A 23519-nucleotide genomic window follows, 5' to 3' on the forward strand; every position below is an offset into this window, starting at 1 on the left:
CAGTTATGCAAGTGACTGAATAATTCAGGCTTTCTTCCCAGATACGGCATAATATTGAGCTATGTAAGAACACAACTCTGCTCTGGCACAGTCTCACATCTCTGTACATCAGCCCTTCTCTCCAGCACAGCCTGTAAGCTGGGGAAGAGCAAAGCTTACAGAAAAGTGAGCTCTCATGGCAGCACCTTCTCCCTCCTGAGCATCCTCCCCTCTCCTGCCCGGTTCCCATCGTGTGTTTTGCACTTTGCCTTACTGCCAGGATCCAACAGAAAGAGAAACTGTACCAACAGCCTGCTGGGGTGACACCGCTCCACAGCTGGCAGTGTTACGCCCGCAAGACTCTGGCATTTTGAACTCCAGGGAGAATTTGAGCAGGAGCATGCCTGTAGCCAGGTAAAGCTGTACCGGGGGCAAAAATGTAGCCCAGAGCAGGAGGATCACTGTGGCAAAGTGAACTCTAATCCCACAGTCTCCATCACTACTCATCTAATCCATTTCATTACATATATGTGCTTCACAGGGTTGCTATAAGAACTGGATAGCTAAAAGTTAGAGAAGGGTTTACATTTAACAAAGTGTTTCCATCTTTAGTAAAGCAGAAAAAATGACCAGCATTCCCCATAGTTACCTAACTAACTCTACTGAAACAACATTCTATCCTTGAATTGTTCGTGTACCTCAGTATTGACTGACGTTCCTCCTTCATTCTCTCAATTTTCCCTTGACTACACCAACTTTGAAATCCATTTCCCTGACTTGCACTGGACCACGATACCATGCTTTACAGACAGGTGCCTCGCTCCATGAAAGCTCCCATGGACTTCAGTGAGAGGTCTCCTGGGCAGACCAGCCTCACCCTGAACTGCATCAGGACCCAGCTCCAATATCCTGCGTTGCAGCAATTCAAGGCGCTGGCTGATATAACACCTCAAGAGCCACATGTGAAAATGCTCTGGCCATACCTCCCCTGCTATACGTGGGTGTATGTTTTCAATTTGCATAGAAGTAACAAAGCAAGTAAACATGAACTGCCCATCGCTTTGCAAAGTGACTTTCTAGTTCCCTTCAAATTTGTCCATTTCAAAATTTTCTTTGAGAAATATTCTGTTATCCAAACACATCATATCAGAAGAACAGACAACAGCTTTTTGCAGATTTAGTTATTTGATCCCTGCAGCAACACGCTCCTGACGCAGTTTTATAGCACTCAATGGAGTTCCCTAGCGATACTTCTTCCATCTCTTCAACAGACAGTGCAACTGGAGCACGTCTCTCATATGGGTGTAAACGTGCTTCCACTCTGTGTTTACAGTCAACTCACAGCTGCACGATATTAAACACAAAAGTAAATTGTCATTCCCTATCGCATTATATGAAAAGGCAGAATACAGCTAGCTATTTAAGCCTCTGCATAACTCTTTAAACCTAGAACAGAAACAAAGTGCATATTTTGAAAGATATTTTTCTTTGAAATGTTCAACTGGGTCTTCTGTTCTAGGTATTTCATACAGATAATGCTAAGCAGCAGAAATAATTCCTTCCGCACGCATTCATTATACAAATTCTGACATAAATCCACATTAGAAATCAACCTAATAAAAGCTCAGACAGGTACTTCATAAATGCTCATTCCTCTGATTCCTCAGATATCCACAGTAAAAAAAAATAATATTTATACTTGTTGCATTGCTATGAATTTGGACCATGTTTGGCAGTTTTGCTTTTGTGTTGTACTGTGTTTAGGAATTTGGTTTGGTGCTTGATGGGTAACCACAGCAAGGAACCAATATACACAGATGAAGAAAAAGACCAGAGGATTTCAATTACTTAATTTTACCATAAAATATCTATTCTGTCACGTGAAAAGAAAAAGCTCCCACCTTAAAGTAATTTAATTTTTCTGCAGCTAAGGGACATTTTGTGGCATGAGGGAAGACATTTCCCAAACTGCTTCTTCCAGACCTTCATGCACACTGCAAAAATCTGACAGTGCCTAGAGTGACTGCTCTCCTGCTCACCTTTTGAGCCCACACTGTGCAAATGTTACATACAAAGCGAGAGACGGTGTTTTTTAAAAACAAACAGAAAAATCATATAAAGGTCCTTCAGTTCTTTACTTCAGTGTGGGTGAAAGTGTGAAGTATTGCCTGTCTTCCTCAAAAGACAACCAACTCCCTACTAAACACAAAACCTTATTGCCTACTGTATGCATGAAAGAGATTATGAACTAAACTGAGCTCAAATGTATTCAAGATTATTGGGCCAACAAGCATCTCTTCTTCAGCATTCAGTACTGTGGGGATGGGTTTCCATACATCACACAAGTCTCTGTGGAAGTGTATGTGTGTGGGGAGAGAAATCATCACAGGATTATTTTTGCTTGACTTCGTAGGGAGTTGTAGTGCCTCTCTGGATGCACTTTGTAATTCTAATGCCAGCCCATATGTCTAATCATCTCTAAACATCCCCAGTGCCTGCTTTTCAAACCATGTTCAGAGGGGCATACACAGTGGCTGGCACTCCAGGCTGCCTTCCTATTTGTTTTTAAATGCTTCTACTCTTATGCCCGTGGGGAAAGGAGACCAGTCAGCATGCCTGCAGAGACAGCGCTGCGAGCTCCCGGCTCCTGCCAGGCTCTGCAGCAGCCTGGCTCTTTAGCCTGGCTCTGGCTGAGCTCTCACCGTTTGCCCTCTTTGAGCACTACCTCTACTGCTTAGTTCACAAAAGTCCTCAAACGAAGAGTTAAAAGCTGTGTAGAAAAGTTGGAGCAGGTCTGCAAAAACATTTTGATAAGCTTGTGTGCAAGTGGAAAGGCAACAGTACGCAATAGCCAGGAGCCCACGTGCTCTACCCTGGGCTAGACATAAATTCTCCATCCCTCTCTTCTGCTCTAAGTGATTCCAGGTCACATCCATACATCACAAAACTTTACTATTGCACTCATGGTGTTTAAACATGGGGCAGAAAGCAGCTGGGCTCCACTGTATGATCTCATATGGATCTGGGTAGGTATTTTCATGGGAGCGCGGTACAGCTTGTAGCAGGCTCAATTTCTGCTCCATACCTGTGTTTTTCTGCCTGGGGAAGGAAATGCCATGTGGACTCTGGCACAGGCAGTGGAGAGATGATGGTGGAATATCGCCAGAGGGAACCATTGTGTTGAAGAGATGTTGAAAACCAAACAGCTATCCAAAAGTGAGAGAAATACAAAGATTGACAAAGAATAGTAAAACACAGGTTCATCCCTGAACAGACCCGTACCACAGGCAATTTTACACAGAGGCAGAGCCCAAGGCAGACCTGGGTCCCACGCTGGAGGCTTTGCCCTGCCTGCTCAATGCCAGCACCACGGGCTGCACTGCATGGAGAGGCGCAGAGGAAAGCAAACACCAAGGACTGAGAGTGGGAAGGGGGCATCCATGAGTCTCTTCACACAAGGCCTGTGAGCCAGAAGATCCTCTGCCAGTACACACTGTGCAAGTCACACCGACCTAGAGCCACCCGTCTGTTAAAAGAGACTTTGATCCAGGGCTAGTCCTTAGGCAAAGTTGCCAGGACTGAAAATAGCAGCAATTACACACACAGACCCCACCAACATCTTTCTAGAACTCTGTGGAGATTAGGTCTTGCTCCCTGCTTCATTCAGGACTTTTTTCCACCTTCCCCCACCACCCCCAAGGCAGGTCTTGCAGACCCTGCATGGACTTCTTCTCGCTAGTTATACACCAACAAAGAGCAAAACAGGGCTTTGAGTAACAGATAAGGCTGGGCAGGTGGGTGATACTCATTTTTATAATTCAGCACCAGAATAATTGAAGTAAATGTCACAACAAGTTACCCTAATGCCTACATGCATACTAACATGCGATATCCAGTAAGCAGCTGTGTTTTCACATAGTTAGATCAAAGAGGCTGCAGAACAAGAAGGTCATGGTTTGGTTACAGTGTCTAAACAACTAAATCAGTGGGTACCACTGGGCCTGTCACTTGATCTCATTACCCTGACCTCACCAGCTCTGGAATTTAGTGACCTTCCCAGATCAATATTTCAGAAATGACTGAAGTTTTAGAGTATGCAGAGATTCTCTCAGCGTTGGCTAAATAATTATATCAAAAGTCCAGGAAAGGGGAAACCTTGTGCCCCCTTTCCCATTAGCATACATTTCTCAATTGTTCCAGAACACAGCACACACCCTGGGGGGAGCACTGGTTTTCCTTTGCAATTTGCATCAGAGTATTTTTTTCATTAAAACATTTTGGAGATCTTAAAACTTTTGTCTTTTAAATCAGATTGCTGTTACAGACTTTCTTACATTTCTTCAGCTCATACTTTCTGGGACTGTGTAAAGACACATGGGAAGCTTTAGTCCCCAACTTTTTTGTCACTTTTACCTCTGTAAACAGAAAGCCAGGCTCCTCAGCTGTCAACATTGAATCACGTGCAATCGTATTTCCTTTTGCCAACTTTCATCATAATATCATGCATGCAAGGAGGAGGAAGTGAGGCTCAGTTCATAGCCAACATACTGACACTACTTTGTTTTCTATGCACCTGACACGTGTTTGTCTGGTTCCAGCTCACCAAGAAGTCTACACTGACCACATGAATTAACTTGAGTTTCAGTCTCCAAGCTTTGGGTTGTTTTTTTTATTTTGTTTTTCACAATAAAAACAGCCTACTTTTAAAACTTGGCTAAGGCTTCTTCCTTAAAGTTTTATTTGTTCTGCTCCATAAGAACAGGCCTGGCAACAAAATCTCACAGCTTTGTCATGAAGCCCTCATTATTTGGATTTTTCTGAAAGCATCAGTATTAAAACTACATGATTACATAAGGAAGTGGAGATTGGGCATGGATAAAGGGCTCCAACTAAATCTTATTTCTAGGCTTGTGGTTGCTAGGTAGAACTAAAAGCAATCTCAAAGTCCCTAAACCTATGAGCAAGTAAAGTCTTGTTTATGGCTTAAACAGCAAAAGTGAGATTCATCAGGGTTAGAGTCCCCATCCACCTCCCACCCCCTGCCCCCCCCCCCCCCCAAAAAAAAAAAAGCACAATATTTTGGAGTTTGAGTAATGAATTCAAGCATTCAAAATCCTGCAGTTGTGCGTTCTGCCCATGGCAATGGCATGCAAGTGTAAGAGGCTTTCCTAGCCACCTGGAATGATAACACCCACCCCCAGCAGCAATGCGCCACAAACTGCCATCCCTCAGAGATGGCCAGATGGTTGTCTCAGCAAAGAGACAGGTCTTTGAAAGTGAGGATTTGCGCCAGTGGAAAGGCTCCTATTCTCCAAGAGACAAGTTCTCTGCCAGAATCACGAAAGATTCCCCCAACACTTCTGTTCCCAGCGTTCACACACTGAACAGTAGGGATGACGATTATTTAGGAGGTTTGGCTGTTACTGGAGCATTCTGTAGAAGAGCAGTGACATTTCTACTGCAAAATAAGCTTCCCAAGCCTACCTACAATGCTGGGATATACAAGTCCCAAAATTGATTGAATACTGGTAATCCTGCTGGGACTGCCACAGAGATTTGTCTTCTCCAAGTTAAAGTGCATAAAGTGAATTTATTCTGCTCTGTATTTCAGAGCTCACACTTCAATTTAGAGCAACTCCATGGAGTTTGGAGGTGCTGGTCTCGCTTTACAGCAAAGTAATAAAGATCATAATCAAGCCTTCTATGCTGCTAAGATATTTCTTACTTGGTTTTGTTAGGAAAGGTATATTCCTCTCATCACAAAGGCATGCATGGTTAGGTAGCACATTGTGTAAAGATCATTTCTCCTGATGTGGCTGGCTCTGACTAACGGGGGCATTTGAGCACCCTTACAGACTAAACACGAACAAGAAAATGTTCCTTATAGATGAAAACTAATTTAAAAGCATCCATTTAACTTGCATTTGGCATTTAGAAGAATGCCGGTTCCTTGCTTGCTTTTAGATAGCAAGGTTAATGGCCCTTCAAAAACAACTCCAAAATATTCTATGGTGACATACCGTAAATAAGGAAGGCTAGGAGTTCCTTTTAAATTCTATTTTATTACTCAACAATAAGGAAAATGGAGGTTTCAGGAATTTATCTCATCTTCCTCCTCTTGTGTATGCGCATGCAGGCGTCATGCTTCATACACTAAAGCAAAGCCAGAGCTGTACCCACATTTACCTGTGGCACTGCTGAACTCCCTGTTCTACCCAGAGATTCCTCACCCAAATCACAGATATCTAGTGGATAAAAAATAAAATAAAATCATATGTTTTCATATCTAAGTTTATGAACTCAGAATTAGTCTGCAAATAATCTGTAAAAGTCTGAGGTAAAAGAAATGAAGCTACAAATGAACAGCACAATTAAACTAATAAAAAGATACGCCATTCATGTAAATGTTCCTTGTAATATTGAAAGAAAAAAGAAGCGGCGAACAACCATTTGTTAGAAACATGTCTGTTAAGAGACATATTTGCAAGAATTAGTGTTTTACACAGCCTTCTAAGGCCAAATTTCTAAAGCCTTTACTAGGATAAGACTTCAACCAATCTTCTAAACCAGGGGTCCTCAAACTATGGCCCACGGGCTGGGTACGGCCCCCCAGGGTCCTCAATCCATCCCCCGGTATTTACAGAACTCCCCTGCCCCCCCCCACCGGGGGTTGGAGGGGGAAACCAAGCAGCCGCAGATGACTGCCTGCCACTGCATCTGCACGCCGCCCCCCTGGTTAAAAAGTTTGAGGACCCCTGGTCTAAACCATAACTGAGTTTACACCTTACTCTGAAACACAGTCGAGATTAAACCTATATTAAATTCAAGAGCTGAAGAAACAACCAGACCAAAACTGATGCCTCAGCTGGGACTTTGGCTGAGGAAAATCCCAATTTGTTCTTCACTTCTCCAAAGAGATTTAACTCATTGCTGAAGGGACAGCCCTAATTACTGGACTTCTAACTTTACTTATTTTTAGAACACACCATGTGCAAAAATATTTTAAAAGCGAGAGAGAGAGATTTGCTCATAGGAAATGTAAACAACAGCCAGATGATAACTGGAAGGAAATCATTGTTCCCCATTATCTCTGACATGCAAATCCTTGATCTAAAGGGAAATTGCAAAAGCACAGATTATGCAAGACATGGTTTCCATCTAAGAAAAAGAAGCCAGTTCCTCTGAATGTTGTTGTTTCAGAGTTGAATGCATCCATCCTGGGGCAAGTTTCTAGCCAAGTTGGACCACATACACTCCCATTCATTTTTGAAGACTGCTAAGGATGCATTTGATCTTCACCCACCTTGCAGGCAATACTTTGTCTGCACGTTGTCCATACAGTGCACACATTTGATATAAAGTATATTATCCAATCTGAAAATCCCACTATTCTGTGAGATAATACCCTGCAGTTTCAACTGAAGAATGCTTCATAAGCAGTTCAGGGATAGGAAGGCTAGTGTGAAAATAGTTTAAAGGGAATAAAGCCTCTGAAAATAATTAATTACACCATGTACCACTAAAATCCCCTAGTAAAAGCATGGAAATCAGAATGTGTCAAGTGGCTGGAGCAAAGTGGCCAGTAGATACCCCAGGGAAGGGATCTGGCCCCAGAAACTGTGGTCTGATAGGACAGTAGGAAGTGCTTTGGGCATGCTGGGGAGCTGTGCAAGAGGACAGGCAGGCATGATCAGGCTTGGCAAGATTAGATCAAGTGAAACATTGCATGAACGTGATTGCACAACTCACATCACTGACAATCTCCATCAATTTATTGTCAGCCTGCACATTCAGAGTTTCACCGTCCTTGTGTTGATCCTCAGCTGAACAAATAGGCATGACCCACTGAGATCTGGTCCTGTGACTAACAGTGCCAGTGTTACCTGCAGCCACGTCAGTGAAATGCGTTTCCTAGGTGAAGAGAATACAGCCTAGCACCTATCTTGGATCCTGCCTAGGTCAGCAGCACAGGCACTAGGTCTCTCTGTCAGAGAGGAAAAAACCACCGGAGGGTTGACTTAGATGGGCCAAAGCTCATTGCCTTACCTCTGCAAATGGAAGCATTAAGCTCCGCTCTTGGGCTGTTTAAAGAAATTCCTGTTCAAGCACAGACTCCTAGTTGTCCCAGGTCAGTAGTGACCTGAGATTCCCTCATTAAACAGTTTTAATAGCTTGTACAAGAAAAAATAAATAAATAAATAAATAAATATAAAAAAACAAACCCCAAGCAATGGTCTTAGCCCACCATTCAGCACCTGGCTACACTTTAGCTCAGTTCCAGGCAGAAACTGCTAGAGCCCAAAGGTTAAGACAGAGGATGGGGAAAACCACCATTGATTAATTGGTTTTTCATAGATCTTTTAATATCCAGGCCCCAGAAATTCTGCAATACTCAGGAGCTGCTGTCTAGATTCAGTGTGACAAGACTCAGTGATGTGCTTTTGTCAATAAGTACACACGCGTCATGCTTACTTGCTTTACTTAAAGTACAAATCATAAATAGTTGTATGTGACAAATTCCCCAGTATTGAACCTTCACGGCTGCCAAGCAGCATGCTGCAGAACAGAACAAGGAGGGCTATAATTTTCTTTTCTTCATTTTATTATTTGACCTTCAGTTTTTCAGTTGTCCTTGGATCAGTCTGGAACTAAATATAGTCCTTTCGGCATTATTTATATGTTTAACCCAAAGCTACCCATGTGCGTCGAGGGACTATCTAAACACTGTTCTAAATTATTTTAAAAGCTTATTTTAAATTAGAAAATGTGTTTTTTGAAAAAACATTGTCAATTAATTATGATTCCACAGACTCCTACCAACTCTCTTGTGTTTTGTAACAATTTGCTCACAGCCTACAAGACAAAGACTCCAACTTGCTCAGAGAAAACTCTTGAAACTGTCCAGTCTTTGAAAATGCTGACTGATCTTTAAATTAACACATTGATAATGATTTTGGCCACCAGCTATTTACAAATGCAATGGAATTTACAAATAAAAAAAACGTGGTTGAATCAGCTGTATCCTTGGGGATCAACAGTCATTGGTGCTGAAATGGCCCTTAGTGCACCGCATCTCTACAAACTATTTGGAAAGGGAAACAAAACCCACCACAGTCAACTGAAAGTCATTAGTGTCTGACTACATACAGTAATTCCTCCTGAACTGAGCAATATATTTTTCAGTCAAAAGGTCTTTGCCAAGCAAGGAAAAGACAAAACAGCTACTGTAATGGTCCGCCGTGAAACCTTGAAAAAGGACATTTTCTGCCTCAGGTAGTGGTTCTGTGGTATGTATGCCAGCTACAGAGCTAACCAAAACAACAAAGAGCTGGATGGGTGGGTGGACAGGTAGATGGGCACATATGCATGCACACAATTTCTATCACATAAGAGCAATTTCCCCTACATCATCACAATTCTGCAAACAGCATCATTTTTCTTTTATTTACATAACCCATGTGAGAAGCTTCAGAGAAGGATTTATGGTGCAGCTTTGGTTTCTGTGTGGGTTGCTCTTTTATTGTATCAATATTATCTTTAACAACATTTTCAGTCAGAAAAAGGTCCATGTGAAAGTTGAAAGGTGAGAAAATTATTTCTAAATATTTCTAACTTAACTATTTTCAGGTAAGAAAGAAAAAACCCAATACTGTTTTATCACTGGTCTAAGCAATGCAAGCCAAACTTAGCCTATGAATTTAAAGGGCTTGCACTAGAAAATCAGCTTACAGCAGTTATTTAAGAGTTCAGAATTTCTTGGATAATGAATGAGACAAGTTGTCCACGTAAACTTTACTAAAACATTTTTATGTTTTACAGTCATCTCTATAACTCGACACAAAACAGTATCACCCAGGAAAAAAACCAGCCACTGCCACCAACTGCGACAAGATTTCTGACTGTTAACCACCCCCATTTAAGTCCAAATTTTCAAAAGAACCGAGCACCTAAAATATTTTGCTTCTTTGAAAAAAAAAGTCAGCTATGTTACAACACTTACCTTTCATTTCCTTAAAGCTCTGACTTCCAGCTCCATAGATGTTACGAGCTTAAATCCTCAGACATAAGCAAATCACCTTGGGAAACACATTCACAAATACAAGCTTTAAAGAAATTATTCATGTGCACTTGGCAGTCGGTGAAATTCCTACTGAATTTTTGTTGCTGCTTCCTAACTTCACCAGGGCAATTACACAAAGTAAATGCAACTGAGTTCTCAAGCGAGTTTGAGACCCTGTTTTAATGATACAGTAAATCCAGGTTCAGGGCAAGATGCCTCTGATCAAAACCATCCCAGCTACACCACGCAAAGCACTGATCTAGTAGAAACAAGCTGTGTTAACTCAAATTCGTTAATATGGAAAAGCAAACTTTGAACCACATCAGGTACAGCCTATCTTCTCCCAATAGCATACCAGAAATGGTACAAATCACTTGTCTTGCACTCCAATTAATTAAATCCAAATTGTCTCATGTGCCCACCTCAGTCCAGATCAGATCTGCCTCAGAGAACAATCCAGTGCTGATGAGCGTGAATCCGCAGACCAAGCGCCGCAATGACAGATACTGGAGTGGTGGAGTCACTACCGTTTTTCAAAGACGCAGAACAACATATCAATGACAGAATGAAGATATACAAGGCAAATCTAAGGTGGTGTCATAAAATACATTCAGGGTCAATAGCTAACATCCCTGTTGTAAAAGTTCTATTGGTTTTACCCAAGGTTATTTCCTTAGCTGCCAGAAGTCATTTGGCTAGAGATGGGAGAAGGGGGTTGCTCTGGGCACTGAACACGATCTATCCAAGGATCATATCAGTTAAGTTCTGCTGCTTATTTAAAAGCTATTTGTTCTGAGTCACTTGTATCTATTTATATATAAATATAAATGTATACATGTGTATGAATATGAAGGTATACACATGTGTGTACATACATGTATACTTACAGGGTGTTTACATAAAAAGTCTCAGGAGCTTTTTGGATGAGAAATCACAGTATTTTCCTTCAGTTCTAAACCATGCTTTATGAAGATGACCAGAAGAAGTGCTACCAAATTATATTGCCCTCCTGTCCCCCTGCTAGCTCCAAGTTCCTCCACATCTCAGAGGCTACTATTTACGGCAAAAAGGCAGTCCATTAACCAAGCAATGCTCAAACTTTTACCACCTTTCCCTGCCCCTGAAAGGAGAAACAGTACTCTCCCAGGCCTCCATTTAGGAACATTTGGCTTAGCCACCCTCCTTCTGTACAAAAGCACATCTGAGGAGTGGGAGATGAGCAGAATGATGCTGCTGGGATGAGACACCTGCAGCTGCACCTCTGCCAAGGGTTGACCTGCAACTATTCCCAATCATGTGACTCCTCACCGTGTGGCGTTTATCTGCCAGCTCCTCATCCAGAACCCTCTGCTCTTTCCCATGTGTGATCTCCCCCCCCTGGTGCTGCTGGATCTTAAACCCCCCTTGCAGCTTTTGGCCATTCACCTGAGTCTCTGAACTGTTCACTACATCCAAACAAAAGCAGGAAAGCAAGAGGTGCCATCAACCAAGTCCTTCCAAGGGGCCACTTCTCGTTATCTTCCACCAGGCTTGTTCCTGCAACAGGCTCATGCCCAGCCACAAAGCTGCTGCAGCACCAGAGAGGAACTCCTCACCGACACAGGGACACACACAAGCACACACAGGGCAGCAAACTCCAAACAAGCTTTTTTGCTGTACCCTCATCCCCCCCATTTTTAAGAGTGAGCACTCAGGCTCACTCAGATTATTTCTGCCCCTCATCCTCCCACAGACAATAGTTCAAACCCATTCAGAGTGGAGATGCAGTGGCAGCAACTGCAGAGCTCCTCCAGCATATTCTCTAGCATTGCTAAGCTATACACTATTAAACAACCAAACTTCTCAACTCTATTATTAATCTTATTATTACAGCATTGTAAAAGAAAAAAATATGTGGGTTTGTTTTTTTAAGATGGAGCTGCCACTGTCTGGAGGCAACCTGTGTTTTGCACACACAAAAAGGCACACACGTATTTCATATGGTGCATTGCAAGCTGCACAGAATAGAAAGCAGCTGGAGGAAAATGGCTATAGAGAAATGGTTCTCCTGGGCATCATCTGTTGATTTGTTTTGTTTATAGAAGGAATGAGATTTTTATCTCTGCTCAAAATATAAAATGCTTCCATGGCACTGAGCTCACTGCTTGACTATGCTCTCACTCAGGAACGTAAATAAAAAGCAGGGGAGAAGGAGGGAGAAAAGGCTTTACTGCACAGAATCCCTAGCAATGTCAAAAACTAGATAGAAAAATGCCCATCAGTAATACAGTGGAAGCTTGAAAGAGGAGCTGAGACGCCAGCTATCGTGGAAATGAGGGCCTCCTTACCAAGCTTGTTAATAGTTTGCTTCTAGTAAAGCTGAGGAGGCAGGTTAGGGCCAAACTACTCAAATCCCAAGTCTCAAATCCCAGCCTCAGCTCTGGCAGGATGAACATCCTTACACTGTAAATACACCAGTTCTTACAAGATTCATGGCCTTTGGAGGCACAGATTCTTATGGTCCTTCCACCATCTTGTGCCCATAGTTGATGTTCCAAGCCCTCTCTGTAACCTTGCTCTGGGGAGGTTCCTCATTCCTCTGTGCCTGACACCCAAGATCTGATCGCCTCTTGTTTAACAACAGGGCTCTGTGTTCTAGGAGAACACCAGATGGCTGGTTTTCCACTCAAGTTGATAGCACTTCCATTTGTATTAAGCAATAGTCGTAACTCAGGAAAGAAAATAAATTGTGAAACCATGAAATACCTAACTACTGCTGATAATTTAAACTTCTTAAAGTTTAAAAACATAACTGCTGAGGATAGTGTCCAAACTGTGAGAAATGACCTGAAGTCTAAAATTTTCTGGTAGACAGACAAGGTTTTAACCACTATTCTTCTAAGAACAGAAAGGCTCAAGGTTTGTTGCCATAGCTAGGAATAGCTATCACAAAACCGAGGATCCTTTATTTTTGCACCATCTATTCTTAGCTCTTAAGAGGAGATGAGAGACAGCAAACCAGATACATATCTAGAAGTGAAGGCTGCTGAACGCCACTCTGGAACAGCCCCCCCTTCATTAGCTACAGAGCAGATCTGAAACCTTTCTGGAACCACCGACAAGTGTTTGCTCTTCTTAAAGCTGTGTTGTCTCTCACGCGGCCAAAGCTCTGACCTGGCTGGCTACTGAGGAAGTATTCGGGCAACCCAGAGTCCTATTCTGGGTACAATATATCATAACTTTCAGACATGAATCAATCAAGAACATTAGTGTTACACTCACTGAAATCTATCCTAACATAAATGTACAGCTTCTCAGTTTTCCTACCATGAAGCTTAGACTGGGGTCTCTCTTGGAGACATCACTACATCTCAACCCATGATGAGAATTTCAGAAAATCTTAAAACTAAGGTTTGTCAAAATCTTTGCACAGCAGACAGATCATATTGGTATTTTAAGAGTTGGAAGAAGGCCCTTGCAGTCTTGACCACCATCACTCTCTGTCCCTCATGCTCACATGCAACACATTAAAGATCCTTCAGCTGTTCATTCCTCTCCCAGGGTGGCTGTATTTCATAACTTTCCCACATTTCAAACCATGTGCCTCAACAACCTCTTCATCTTGTTATAGCTCTACTGAGAGAGTGTTTACGTAAAAGCTCTTTGGAGCTTTTTGGATGAGAAACCACAAACATGCATGCATAGATTACACCAGATTTATTGCTACTGAATAAGTTAAAAAGAATACTTTGGGTTACAGGTGCAAACTCTGCCAATAGTTCTCATCCAAGAGCATTCATACAGCAGGAGCTTGTGATCATACAGTTGCCAATTACCTCTCTCCTTTAAAGTCCACTGCCTTTCCATCCTCCCTGTACCTCTCAACTCCTAACAAGTATCATGAGGTTTCTACCAGCTGAAAGGCACTATTCTTTCCAAGGAAGTAGACTTCACCTTGTCAACACAAGCACACAGCCACCTCCCCATGCCCTACCCCCAACACACATCTCAGTTCAGCTCCTTTCTTCCAGCCTCAACTTTCCCAAACATACTTGACCTCAGTCTGTAATGATCCACTGCAAATTCATAAGGAGTCATATTCTTCTGTTCCCACTCATTCTCCACAGTCCTTCACCAGCCATTGCTGGGAATACATTGCTGGGAATACATTGCTGGGAATAGATTCTTTTCCTATCCAAGAAACAAACCAATGTAACAGGGTTTGCCCTATCCCTTGTCTGTTGTTTCCTTGCTCCTCTGACAACACCACAGGTTCTGCAGAACCATGGAAGAAGCAACTGGCCAGGGAAGAAACTACCAGAGGAATGGATATGGAGAATCTCCCACATGCTAGATGACCCCTGCATTAAAACTCTCATATCCCTACTGATCTGCACATCACTCCAGTCATAGAAAATAGATGCAGAAAAAGTAAACAAGCAGAGCTTAAAAGAAATTGTCACCTGTGTAAGCAATGGCACATAAAGCAAGGGAATGAAGAGGCAGACACTGAGCACCATTTTCTCAAGCTCCTCCACTATTCATGCGAAAGTGAAATAAGTGCATTTCCAGACCCAAACCAGAAAACACTTTAAGCCCTTTCTGCTGGCTCTTTCTCAGCAGTTAGCACACACTGAGCTCATGGAACAGCAAACTTTGTTTTCAATGGGGAAAAAAGCCAAAAACAAACCTAGGGAGATAACAGATAGAAAAATCCATCTAAAGGTTTCGGGTATATCAAGGGGAACAGATAAAAGACAGTCTCTCAATAATATGTCAATACTTTATTTTAAAATAGCTCTCAGACAGCTCCATTAAACACTGTATAAAACTTCCCTACAGAAAAGCAAGGCATGGCAATCAAAGGTATTAATTACTGGTGAGCCAGCTACGAGGACAAAACATACTGAACACCGTTTATTGATGAAGCCTGATGCAAAGACAGAAAGGAGTGAAGAAGAATATAGGCAACTTTCTTTTAATGATGGAAGCAGTGTGGAAGGAGACAGGAAAAGGGAGAACACAGACGTAAGTTTCATCACCCTGAGGAGGTCTAACCTGCCAAAACTGCCCACTGAATTAACCTTCCATTTAAGAGGGAGTACAGCCAGGCTAGCAGGACACTTGGTCTGCTATCTGAAAGATATGGAGTGACAAGTCTACACCCATTGGAGACATGAGGATGCAAAACTAGTCACCCCAGTGCAGGGTAGTCACAGGAACTGCTAATATGCTGCAGGGAAGAGTAAAGTTCATGGCACTTTGAACTTGGAGAAAATGCAGCAGTTCTGAGAGGCCTCTCTGAGCCTGGCAATTAAATGCACAGATACAGCAAGAGACAACCGCTGTGTAATGGGATGGAGTGCCCCACTCCTCACACAGGCAGAGCCTTCTCTTTAAGGAGGATGTTTACATTGCTTTCTTTCACCATCTAATTTCATTTCTATTTAATGGAACATCAGCAGTGTATTAAGGTTCCTGACACAGTCAGTAGATGGAGGCAGGACCTTCCAGAAGTTAATTCAGAGCACCCAAAATCAGTCTGCAAGGCACCTGTATATCCCCAAGTTAAACAAAGCAACCTACCCCAAGGTGAACAGCAGTTCAGAAGCTAAAACCAAAGTGCTTAGTCCAGAAGCTCCAGAGAAGACTCCCAGGGAGAAGCTGCCTGATGGAGAAGCCAGAGTAATTCCCTCCCTTGCCAGTCTCTCCTGCTTGTGCAACACAGCCCAGCCCAGACTTAGTCCATTCCAAGCCCTACAGGAAGGGAAAGCAGAAATGGGATCACTCAAGGGCTGCATCCAACTCCTGTTTCCCTGGCAGCATTTGTGCACATCAGCCAGCTTCACAGCATGCTCCCTGGACACTAGATCTAGAGAATATGCCAGAAGAAGATAGGTAAATATAGTTATTTTGTGAAAGATAGCTATCCTATCCCTGTAGGTCTACCTTAAGGTACTATTAATGCTGTAATCTCCATGCACTAAACCCAAATTCTGCTGGAGGGATTTATGGGAAGAGGCATGAAAAGGTTTACGGAAAAACGAAGATGGCAAGGAATTAATAAGCTGGAGGTTGACTTCTTTACATGGGTTTGTTAGGGTAAAATGCAACTTTACAAAAGCAAAAAACCCAGGAAACACTTGAGGGCCTTCAAATAAACACCACTGGCCATCTAATCTGTAAATTAAAAAAAAAACCAAAAAAACCCACCAACAACTGGAAGATAAGAGGCCTCTGAGTTTTTCAGTGACATGCAAGCAAGCAAAACCAAAGCTGCACAGCACTAGAGGCTGAGCTATGTTTATCAGAATGACCAAGGTGCTGTAACGGCCTCTGAGGACATCCCAGAGAATTTAACTCCGAAGCTGCAAAAGCAATGATGGATAAACATTCTACCTCTCCCCCCAAAAGTGAAAGAACTTTGTTTACCTAAAAGCAGCATAATCAGGGCACTGAGTGAACTTCATTCTGGATGATGAAATCTACTTTGTTTTCAGAGAAAGAAAGTATTTAGTCATTTGTGGCATGGCACTTTTCCAAATTATTATTCAGTAGCTTACTCTGCTCCTTCTCAGGCTCACCTAGAGATGCTTGATTTAGCTCAAAGACGAGGCCATATATTGCACAGCTGTGGGATCAAATTATATTTGACACATTAGTGGGAATTCCAGATTTGCTTCATGTAAAGCTGCATGACAAAGACAATTCAGAATCTGTTAGTTTTTTCTGTCATCAACAGCAGTTTGCTGATGTTTCCTGTTGAGTCAGATCCTTCTAGCTTTCATAATGGGACATTTGAGGGAGGGAAGCAGAATGACTTCCACTGACATAATGGCCATTTTAGGAAAAAACAAAACCAAAACAGCTGGGGCTAACAGAATATAAAATAACAAAACTTCCCTGCCTTCTGACCCTGTAAACCTGATGTACGGTTCACTGCAAACAGAGAAACTACAAGGCTGTAATAGGGGAAGACTTATGAGGGACTGTACCCTTAGAGCCCAGCGCTGGGGTTGGCCACCGCTATGAAAGGAATGTGCAAGATAAAGGAGAGCTCAGGACCAGAGCCCAGCAGCAGTACAGGAGCACCAGCCCCCGAGTCCTCACCCTCGCAGAGCCGTGCTTTCTACCAGTGAGGGAAACAGCATGCTTTAACATCTGAGGATGAGGATGCCTCTCTGAACCTCTCAGCTCAATGAGCCTGATGTGAGAGATGAGCTGCACAGCTTTGTGAGTGTATGTTGATGCTCCATACACATGCCTGCTTCCAGCTATAGTGGTTCTTGCAGCCTTCTGCCTTTGAAGAGAGCAGTGACAGCTGGAAAAGTTTGAGTCTACCCACACACAGTTGGTGCTCTTTCCAGAAAGGATCCAGGTTTTGCACTGCCTGATACTGGATGTGTCTGGAAGCATTATCTGGATGTGTTAGGGAGAATAACCTGCTCACCCTAGGCTTGTACTCAAACCCTAAGCCTAGAGCTCTAGCAATCAAACACCTTTTGTAAATATTGATTTTTTGAAGAACAAAGAACAGTGCAGTATCTGGTTTTAGGTGGCATCTGGTTGGAAAAAAAAAATATATACCTGAGATCTATTTGATCTCAGTTTTGCCTAACTCAAGCCCAAACCAAAGGTTCCTCAAAACCAGAATGAAGTTTTATTTGGAGACAGATTATCTCTAAACTTTCTTTTTCAGAGCCCTTTCCAAAGCCAAAAACATAAAATAATGCCAAACAAGGTATAGTATTGAAGTCACCTATATCAAAACACTACCTGTCCTGAGATTAACTTCTGATGGGGTCTAGTACAGGTAAGGTACGAACACATGTTGGCCCCCAAGTCTAAGTCTCTCCCACATCTAAGTGTGTGCAAATGTCTAGGCTTAAGTCCAGAGGAAAAAAAAAAATATTAAGTTTAGTTTTCATTCTTTTTGAAGAGAGATTACAAATGCTTTGGGTCGGGATTGACATGTTATGCAATGGGTGGACAGTATCTAGATCCAGTGGAACCCAAATCTCTCAATCTCTCTATACATTTCTGTAACACAAGTGATCATTAATATAACTTCAGTGTAAAAATGGCATCTTTCTGAATGATTTTGCCTTTCAGAAACAGACAAGAACACCTTTAGTATATGTTTTGCTATGTTTGAAAGCATGCAATTAGACATGTATCTTACAAACATAAACAAACACCTCCCATCCAACCTCCGTGTTTCTAAAAAAACCCTGGTTTGTTTAGACAAGGGGTTGATAATCCAGTTTGAACACAGGTATCTGAATGCTGTGACAGCTTCTTCATAAATGCTAAGCTTATGGTACATTAAACTTTAAAGCAAGATAAACTGCTTTCATTTTATCAAACACCTTCCCAGACAGCAAAAAAAAGACACAGCTACAACCAAGCATGGGATACCCAACTCAATGTATGTTTGAAATGAAAATGAACAATATGTTGCATAGATATACCACCGCATTTTTCAATAGAGAATATCACTGGGATTTGCAAACGTTAACCTCATTCCTCCCTTAAGTGTTTTTTATTTCATGCCTGGAAAAAACTGAGATTCACAGAGATAAGAGAATAGACACAGCAGTCCTTGCAATTGAGAGAGAAAGTGCTCTTGAAAGAACTGCTCTGATAATCAGTTTGGCCAGTAGAAATCACAGAGGGTGGGAGGGCCACAGACAAGAGATTTTTTAAGAGTGCTCAGTGTTGTGCCACTGGCATTACTGAACTTTATGTATTTAGCCATATTATGCCTTTCTGTGGCTGGTAAAGCTGTAATTTCATTGTCTATCACAATAGTAATGAGGTAGCAACAGCCATCGAAGAACATGTGATATGAAGTCTGCAAGAAGAGACTTCAGCCTAGCGAGAGCAAGCAGTAAGCATGGGGAAGGTAGCAGACAACTAAGTCCTTCAGGAATGGGGGACAGCAAGCAGGCTCTTAAATTAACAGACTACCAAAAAAGCAACCTCAGGTTTGTTCTTCCCCTTTCAAATCTGAAGACTATGTACCGAAAAGCTTCTCTGTTCTTTCTACTCTCAATGTTAAATAAACTACCTTAAAAAGCCTCTCCTTAGAGCTGACTTAGGGTCATGTGGAAGACAAACATTGAGAGATAATAGTTGCTGAATTTTCCAGTGACTTAAAATTGACACAATACACTACAAGCATGACCTTTATATTACACTGATGACAATGCACAAGAAATCAGAGATGTGCTATTAGAGGATTTGTTATGAAGAGTTATTGATGATCATTGTACCATAAGTAACAGCCTAAAAAAAATTATCAAATCAACCAAGTTTCCTCCTAAGATCTGTATCTTCTCTAGCAGTTTATTTTTATGCAGCTACAGCCTCTCTTCCCTCTCCCAATCAGCCCTTGCTTCATATGACCTCACCTTACCCAAAAATGTGAAGAGATTGGTCTTATCACAATTTAGCAAAATACCACCTGCCAGCTGAACTGTGATAAATCACAGCTGCCCTTACAATACACATGCTAACAGTGACTGAGGTTGAGCTGATGGGCAGCAGCTCATGGCTGTCATCTAAACCACTGGGTACCCCCATCCACAAAAATCATGCTAAGGAAATAGCTCAATAACATGACAGTTGCCATCACCATATTGCTGTTCTAGTGTGCATTAGATCTATTGACTTGTTCTCTACCTGCAACTGCCTTCTGTTTAACCTGCAAGCCTTTTACAGCCAACAAGGTGGACAAACTGCCTATTCTTTATGCTCGCACAACAGTTGACACAATATGACATTGATCAATCATAAGCTATTATCATAACAAAATTTACAACAGCAAATACTCATTCCTCCCTTCCCCCATGACTGCTCTTCTGAAAAGATACAATGCTGGCAGAAAAAGCTAGAAAAAGAAGAACTCAGAAGTTATTAAAAAATGTGAATAAGGCTTAAAACAAAAACATCAAAAGAACTTGAAAAGGTATTACTTTATTATTACTCCCATCATACATAACACTTGTGTTTTCTGGCTCCTAGAAGAGCCAGACAATTGGGTATGCAGCATGACTGCAATAAAAATATCATCTAGAATTAAGGACTTGCATTTCTATTAGCAACCCTTTACATACTCTTTAAATAATTCCTTGAACCAAAGGTTTCAGCCATGAATAAAGGAAGCTGTCAGCACACATTGGGTTTTACTCGTTTGTTTAAACAGACATGCAGTATAGAAAAACTCTATAAAAAGTAGACTCTCAAATGAATGGGTTGACAGGCTTGAACAACAACCACCGCACTGCAGATATGCTTCAAGCCATTAACCTTACAGGTTCAGTCACTGCATTTTACTGAAATAAATGGATCTGAATAGATTACCCATCAGGAAAACCTGCCAAAAGCCACAGGTGTTGCCCAGCATATTTCATTACAGGTTTAAGAACCACCAGCTTCTCATTGGAAGAGTCACCTATAGGCACTTGTATATAATAAGCTACTTAACATCAATCTGTATCTATAGAGCAACAAGATTGGTTAATAATAACCATTGGCAGGTAGAGTATAAAACAATTTCCCATATGAAACTCCAGCTTCCTTTACTTGATAGCTTCACAGAACTCAGCTAGGAAAGGAGAAAGACTGAATGAGGCATTTCTACCATAAGGCAGTTTCCCACCTTACTCCTAAATTGGACTTTTCAAAACTTACATGGTAGGCACTCAATTCAGCAGCTGAGTATCCAAAACCAGAAGCCTGGTTTAACTTTGTCTTCAGTTTGCAATTAGAGCTAGGTTTGCTTATGGCACGACTGAATTCTGTATTAAACTTCCATGTCTTCGTTTCATGGGGAGGAACAGCCTTTCTTAAACTGAACCAGAAAATGAGACTCTGGAGAAGCATGCACCAGAACATACCCTACAACACAGAGCAGTTCTGTGTCTTCAGAGACCTCAGCACATCTGACACGTACTATGTGGAAGCATGAAGGCTCTTTCAGCTGACTCACAGGCAGCCAGATCTTACCAGCAGATCAGCTACATTTCTGACTGTGGATGTGTCTCTGCCCTCCCTCCAGCCTTTAAGCTCACAAGAGGTGCACATATCAGCATCTAAACGGCATGGCTCTACTGAAAGATCTAGTGCTGCCATTCTTTTTCCCAGCAAAATTTGAAGGAAGTAGGACTCAGACATTTGTGAAGATTTGGGCAGATCTTATTAAGAAAGCCGGCTCACCCACTTACTTGATATGGCATGAAGCACATCAAATATGGGCTTGACTTGACTCTTTTCAGTTTCTCTAGATGCTCCATTGACACAGAAGGAAGTTCAACGGGGTTAAAGAATGAAGAAATACATGCAGAAGTAATAGGTCATTTACGCTGCTACAAATATTGTGCCATCTCTATTCTCTTCTAGATTACCTTTGGATTTTTGTCAGAGGATTTTCCCACCACTGTCCCTGAAACTTTTTCCTGAACACACATACAAATGAGCAAAATACATTGGTTGACTGGAAGGCAGGATTTTAAGAGGTATCTGAGTAAAAACAGTCAGAAAAGCACTCCCAGTTTGGCTAATTTAATTTCTGAAATAAATTATCTGGACAGGGTGTTGTTTTTTGCATTTCAGCACAGCTCACTGCAGTTCCTGCTGTGCTAACCATTACAGCTGCTGTTATTCTGATTTGTATCCACTACTCTGTGTGGAAAGAACAAGAGAGGAAATTCAAGCAGCAGTTAAAAGTGTCTGTACACTTAAGCCAAGAAACCTGGAAAGGGACAAATGTACAGCATAGTACAGAGAAGAGGACCAACAAGTACTCTGTTTCTTTCTGACCAGCATCTATGTACCTGCCGCCAACAGAAATTAATAAGAAACAATAATAATCCTTAAATTTTAGGGCAATTTTTGTTAGCAGTTTGTTTGTAAAGCACTTAAGAGAAAATACAGCAAGGAAAGAATTTTCTAAAAAGCGTTATGAGTTTCATATCTACTTCAGCCTCTGCATCCCAACTAACTCCCCCTCCATGTCCCTTCTAGCCAATTATCTTCCAGTTTCCCCTTACAAGTAAAAGATTCTATAGATGTTGGGGGAGCTTCAGCAGGCTTTGTGTTTGATTCAGAGCCTATATTACCATTATCACTTACCAATATAGCAGGACCAGGAAGACTGCCAGCAAAGCCAAGGTGACTGCTGTACTACTCATTTCTATAGAGGCAAACACCAGGAGATCTACAGGCTCCATTTTCCTCCACAATGGCTCCAGCCTTGGGTGGTGTATGCAGGGGAAAGACTCCACAAGAGCTGATAAAATAGCCTTCCACAGCTATATGAATGACATCTGCAACGAAACAGGAACCAAGAGAGCAAAACCACATCAAGTCAAGTACAAACTGCAAACCTTTCCTGTTCTCATCGACTGCACACTCTGAGAGAACTTGAAGGTTCCCTGAATGGTAGGATGTAGCAATTTCCCTCCTCCTGCTGTTGTTGACTGTCATGCCAATAAATATTTACATACCCGCCACTTGAGACATCAGTGCTTTGAATGGGTTTTTATACATCAGGTATGGGAAACTGGGGAAAGTGTGGGGGGAAAAAGGGGGAGAGAGCCTGACTATTACACAGATCATAGAAGAAGAATATAATGACCCTTCAGGGGTGCCTTGGCATACAAACAGTGGCATTCACTGAAGTAACAAAAACAGAGCATTTCTGCAACATAAAACTCCACTAGGACTTAAATCTCCAAACTGGTTATACCTTAAGAGAATGGAACAAAGTAAACTTTAAATTATCACAACTAAAAGGAGAAACTAGGGGAAAACTCTTCTAATGTGACTACTAGAATACATATATAGAAAGAAAAACTAATGAGCAGAAAAATCCACTGTAGTACTAGGGTCTATAAGTAAGCATGAATCCCACTGGTTAGTCCACACAGACAGCACTGTTTGGCTGTATCATCTCGGATTCATGAGTATTGCAGCAAATTTTCCTGGCTCAATGAGACACTTCCCTTGGAGGTACCATTAACCAGCCCCTCCGGAGATACTTTGGCTGCCCCTGCACTGTATTTCTAGTATGAAGGTTAACATCGGTATGGCCACATCTACTATCTCTGCATTCTGGCACAGTCAAGCTGTCATACTCCCTTGAACAACCTGCATGTGAACAGTCAAGCTTTGACTGCAGTTCAGGAAATGAATTGTCCATAATATATGAACTCTTCAGCTTTCCTCCGTATTTTCCTGCCTGCAAACCTCAATCCTGTTTCAAGCACCTGATCCAGTCCAATTAGAAAGCAAACACTGAAGTATTTCTGTAAGACCACCAACCTGTTACACACAAAGTTACCAAATGCCGTTATCAAAAAAATCCTCAGGATTACAGCAGCAGCAGCTTGCAAGTAAACACTCTCTCCCATGACAAAATTTCCCAAGCTGTCCGGTATTGTTTGTTACTTACTAAACTAGAAACACCCATATATGTACTGCAGCCTTCCCACCCATT

At 41.9% G+C, this 23519-nt stretch overlaps 1 protein-coding gene across 2 annotated transcripts in view; it reads right to left on the reverse strand.

Moving 5' to 3' along the window:
- TBXAS1 (thromboxane A synthase 1) overlaps positions 1-22408 on the reverse strand; it is a 230993-nt gene extending 208585 nt beyond the window's left edge. The window contains exon 1 of one of the 2 annotated variants that reach the window (XM_027784040.2): positions 22154-22408. In XM_027784040.2, the coding sequence (XP_027639841.1) occupies positions 22154-22251 (98 nt within the window). In that variant the 5' untranslated portion in view covers positions 22252-22408. The remainder of the gene's footprint in view (positions 1-22153) is intronic. The other variant, XM_005235576.4, reaches the window with a different exon arrangement.
- Between the last annotated feature and the right edge of the window lie 1111 nt (positions 22409-23519).

This window comes from Falco peregrinus, chromosome 6 (assembly GCF_023634155.1).
Source record: "Falco peregrinus isolate bFalPer1 chromosome 6, bFalPer1.pri, whole genome shotgun sequence".
In the NCBI taxonomy this organism is placed as follows: Eukaryota; Metazoa; Chordata; class Aves; order Falconiformes; family Falconidae; genus Falco; species Falco peregrinus.